This window comes from Gymnoscopelus microlampas (genome assembly GCF_963454915.1).
Source record: "Gymnoscopelus microlampas genome assembly, chromosome: 19".
In the NCBI taxonomy this organism is placed as follows: domain Eukaryota; kingdom Metazoa; phylum Chordata; class Actinopteri; order Myctophiformes; family Myctophidae; genus Gymnoscopelus; species Gymnoscopelus microlampas.
Window position 1 is genome coordinate 17,049,943 of NC_139956.1, and position 5,000 is coordinate 17,054,942.

General features: G+C 43.9%; 1 protein-coding gene across 1 annotated transcript in view; it reads left to right on the forward strand.

Moving 5' to 3' along the window:
- LOC311035382 (uncharacterized protein) overlaps positions 1 to 4,382 on the forward strand; it is an 11,396-nt gene extending 7,014 nt beyond the window's left edge. The window contains exons 8-11 of the mRNA XM_084043550.1: positions 386 to 2,239; positions 2,976 to 3,054; positions 3,504 to 3,663; positions 3,810 to 4,382. Coding sequence (XP_083899676.1) covers positions 386 to 2,239; positions 2,976 to 3,054; positions 3,504 to 3,663; positions 3,810 to 3,874 — 2,158 coding nt within the window. The 3' untranslated portion in view covers positions 3,875 to 4,382. The remainder of the gene's footprint in view (positions 1 to 385; positions 2,240 to 2,975; positions 3,055 to 3,503; positions 3,664 to 3,809) is intronic.
- Positions 4,383 to 5,000: the final 618 nt, after the last annotated feature.

Here is a 5,000-nt window from a genome sequence, read left to right on the forward strand (position 1 = left end):
AAGCCCATGTGTGTGTGTGTGATTCATTTCAACCTTCTTTCATTGTTTTTTAGTTTCAATTCTCAATTGTTATCCTTTCCATTGGGTTTTCATTTTATTTTATTTAGTATTGTAATTGTTCTCTTCTGTATGCTTATCTTGGGGGCCATTTGGAAAGCAGGGAAAAAGGAAAAGATTCATAAAGAAAATGCACAACCTTGTGTCCCTGCAGTATTCTGGGCATTTTTAATGCTCAAGCCATTTCCCAATAGGGGGACTGCAGCCAGAGACTATGGCTGTTTGAGGGTCCTTAGCATGGAAGGACCCTTCATGTGAACCCCTGGAGTAGAGAATACAGAACACTTTCAGAGTCTAGAACTAAATGTTCTGTAATGGTGTGTTCCAGGTTCCTGGAGGAACTAAACGCTAAGATCCATCAGGACCAGAAAGAAACCTCAAACCTGCCCACCATCGCCCTCAACCTGAGAAGAGACACTGAGGAGGTAGAGGAGAAGAACGGGAGAGGAGGCCCAGACGAGATAGAGGAGAAGAACAGCAAGATGAAGGAGGGTGGAGACGAGAGGGTCGTCAAAAAGAAAGACAAGCAGAACGCCAAGCCGTCGAAAACCTCTCGCAGCGTCTCAGAGCCTACTGCCAAACGGACCAAAGCGTCGGACTCTAAAACCACGGAGAGCACGGCTAGCAGAAGTAAAGCAGGAAAAAGCAACACTCCAGAGATAAGAGGAGATGTTTCTAGAACAACCAAAATCCCTTCGACTCCCCATCACACAGACTCTACTGCCACCAACAGAACGTCGAATGAGAAAAACGTGACAACCAACAAAGTTAAACTTGGTAAGACAACGAATCTGGAGACAAAAAGAGAACATTTGAAAAATACATTAGAGAAAACAGAAACAGACATCAACTCGTCTAAAACTTCAGATGTGGTACATTCCACTGACAACAAATCAATGATGGTTAAATTAAAACCCCTCATACCTTCTCACTTGGAGGCAAGGAGGGAACCGTCTGAGGGCAAACTCTTCACTGAGACAAACTCCACCACAAAAGCAATTAAAACTTTGAGCAGCATCCAAACAGACAGGACGTCCACGACAGAAACGCCTTTGAAAGTTTCTACCGAACCTTTACCTACGGGTAGTTCACAGACAAAGTCATTGAAACTTGACGTCAAAGACCATCTCAACCATACAGATTGTTTGAGAAATTCAACCAATCAACACCTTGATACAGGTGTGATTTCAAAAACTTCTAGAACTCCCACTGACTCCCCCAATGACAATATGATTGCCAACTCAAACACTAACAGAGGTAAAACCTCAACCGCCACCTGTTCTGAAGTTACCAAGACAACAAACATTCTTTCAACCGACAAATCCATGTCAGTTCTCAGCAGACCATTTACAAATAGTTCCAACAAGGACCAGACCTGTACAGAAACAACTAAAGCACCCCCAGACACAGTTCCCATTACTTCAGTCATGGACAGCAATCTCACAGAAAACACATTCATGAAGATCTCAAAGGTGCACAGAGATCAAAGCAAATTGTCAGTGGTAACTGCAGATCAGTCGATCACAGAGACAAACCCTGAAACTCCTACACAGTTCTCAAACAGCAACCCTTCCAAAGCTACCTCAAAACCCCATGTAGAACTTACAGACGATGAATCTACATCTGAACCCATTAAAGATTCAATGACTGATTCAACAGAACAAACAAACTCCAAAGCCTCTGTGAGAAACTCAACCATGACGCCTGTTGATGATACAGATGGACTTGAAACTAGAGACGTGAAACCGTGGGATGTTTCGTCAGACGACACCAAAAAGGATGCCGGGCTTTCTGGTGTCTGTATTATCAACGAACAGAGACATGATTCCAAGATGGCCCCTGGAAGCGACGTCACTGAGACTACGACCTTTAAAATGAAACACTTGACCGTTGAAGACAAAAATAACAAAGCAGACCTTATGAATTTTGATGATGCTGAGGATCACGACAAAGTCGACAGACAAGGAGGGGAGACAAAAGACAACATCGATCCTACCCTCCCTGCTTCTTCCCCTCCTTTCCCTCCTCCTCTCTCCTCCACTCCTTTCCTCTTTCCATCCTCTGCTCCTCTCCTCCCTCCCCCCACCTCCACCACACCCCTTATGCTTCACCGGTCACTCACCATCAACAGCAACAATCTCAGCCTTGGGGCGGGGCTTCAACCAGGCACTCACAGCCTCAGGTACAGTACTACATATCCCATGATGCAATGCACCTTGCTCTGCAAGATTGGTTGTCTTAATTGAGTCACTCTGTGTGTCTGTCTGTGTCTGGAGCTAATCTCACAAACCAATCAGTGCCACATTTCTTGTGCACACTGCTAGTAGGCGACAGTAATACGTCCAGTAATTTATTTCACTTATGGTTTTAACTTTGTGAAACATTTAAATTCTGTTTTATAATAGAAGTTAATGGAGCTGAAACCTTGACCAAATTTGGGTGTCATACATCAGAAATGTATCTGGTCTGGTTGCATGAAGTCCAAGATGCACATTGAAGCCACGCCATTCCCATGTGGATTGTTTGAATTCTTTTCAGTTTGCTTAACAAATGTTACCCTCTCTTCAAGATCAAGTTCACGTTTGTTTTATTGTCACATGCATACACAATACAACGGAAGCTATATTGCAGGTTGTGGAATTATTGTACTTCCAGATTCCTGATATATATATATATATATATATATATATATATATATATATATATATATATATATATATATATATATATATATATATATATGGAAAATAATATTTGGGAATTGAGGTCCTTGACCTATTGGTAGCTTGCACCTGAAATATGCTGATCCTGTGTGTGTGCGTGTGCGCACGTGCGGGTGTGTGTGTGTGTGTGTGTGTGTGTGTGTGTGTGTGTGTGTGTGTGTGTGTGTGTGTGTGTGTGTGTGTGTGTGTGTGTAGGTGTATAGATAAACCCAGGAGACATCCTGGTATGTACAACAGATTGACCAACCACCCCACCGGAACTCTCACTGCACAGGTAACTGTGTGTGTGTGTGTGTGTGTGTGTGTGTGTGTGTGTGTGTGTGTGTGTGTGTGTGTGTGTGTGTGTGTGTGTGTGTGTGTGTGTGTGTGTGTGTGTGTGTGTGTGTGTGTGTGTGTGTGTGTGTGTGTGTGTGTGTGTATACACAATTAACAGTTGTTTTTTATTCGATTTTATTTGTTATAATTTCTTAGACCTGAGGCTGAAGGTTTAACAACATATAGATGTTCCAGGTCTAAATGGGTTAATCTGGTGTCATAGTTTATTGTTGCTTGTCTGTGAAACTCTTTGTAAACACTTGTACATAAGTTATGAATGGTCAGATACTTACAACATAAGACTTGTGTTGTAAGAATATTCTCTTCTTTCTTATAGACTGTCTATCAAATAACTAGAATAGCTCTATACAATAGTCAAAATAACACATTTTCTGTCCATCTCTCCAGGTCTTATCAGAGAAGATAGTGATCCGTGAGCGGTCCTTCCTCTGTGACCGTGGTAACCACGGTAACCACGGTAGCGTTGCCATGGTGAAGAGGAGGGCAGATGTGCGTTTTCCTGACCTGAGAAGCTCCCTGCCGCTGCCTGACCTCAGAGCAGGAGATGGTACTACCCGCACAAACAAACACACACGCACGCACGCATGCATGCACACGCGCACGCACGCACGCACGCACACCCACCCACCCACCAACTAAACGACACACCAACAAACCAACACTAACAGTGTTTGTACTGTGTCTGCACTGTAGGTAAACACCAGAGAGGAAGTACCAAGGAACAGAGGAAAGACAAACGACAAATCCCTCCTCCCTGACACATGCGCACGCACGCACGCACACACGCACACAAGCACGCAATTCTCCCTTTATGGACCACAATCAACTTGGAAATGTTCACACATGCCTGAGCCTAATATCCCGCCTCGTTAACTCCCACGATTAACCATTAATGGTTAATGGACATTTGAGCAGCCCTGTGGCGCTCGACAACTGAAACCATTGTGATGCAGCGGTTAAGATAACGACTTGTATGGTTAAAAGCCACAGCACTATTTCTCTACTAAGTATGGACTTAGAAACCAGCCCTCACACACAACTCCAGTGTGAAGTGTGTTTGTAGGGAGCAGACATGAACAGATAAAATAAATCGTGTTGTTGCACTTGAATATGAAATGCAACACTGTGATAACGTCCACACGACACGCTGTGAGCTTGTAGATCGGCTATTTTTGACGAGCGACACCGTGACTGGAATGCCCATTTCTGTATGTATGCCACGCTCAGGAAACCTGGGACTACAGTTATGCACACAAGTTTCCTGGGGAACTTCTAGAATAAATAAGAAGGATGGATTACAGGGTTGTGCTGGGGGCGTGTCCCAGCGAAATAAAGCCAAAATAAAGATCTTCAGCAGGTCTCCGTGGCTACTGAAGTGACACAAAACAAACACTACCGTTTAAGGGTCACACGCTGCCATCTACTGAGCCTTTTTGTATGTTCAGGCAGGATTTTACTGCCATGTGCAATACCCCGGTACTACGCTGGGACACGCCCCCAGCACGCCCCTGTAATCCATCCTTCTTATTTATTCTAGGGGAATTTACTGGGGAAAAGGGGGGTGTCAATTATGGGCATCACTTCCTGTTGTCAGTCATTAAATTAATTTGAGGGATCATTACATATCAGTCAACAATAATGTGGGAACACAACCTGGCCGAAATGAAAAAGGGTCACACAGCTGATTCAAATGGATGATCAGTGCTTATTATCAAGCGCTGAAGTCACTTAACAAGCACTATTTAATCCCCATGCAGAGATTGAGGTGTCACAGCAGCAACAGCATCCAGTGAAACACAGGAGTTAGGCTACTGCTAAGAGCAAGTGTCAAAGAGCCATTGATCATTCATTTGAATCAGCTGTGCGGAGGGGGGTCTTGTAGGG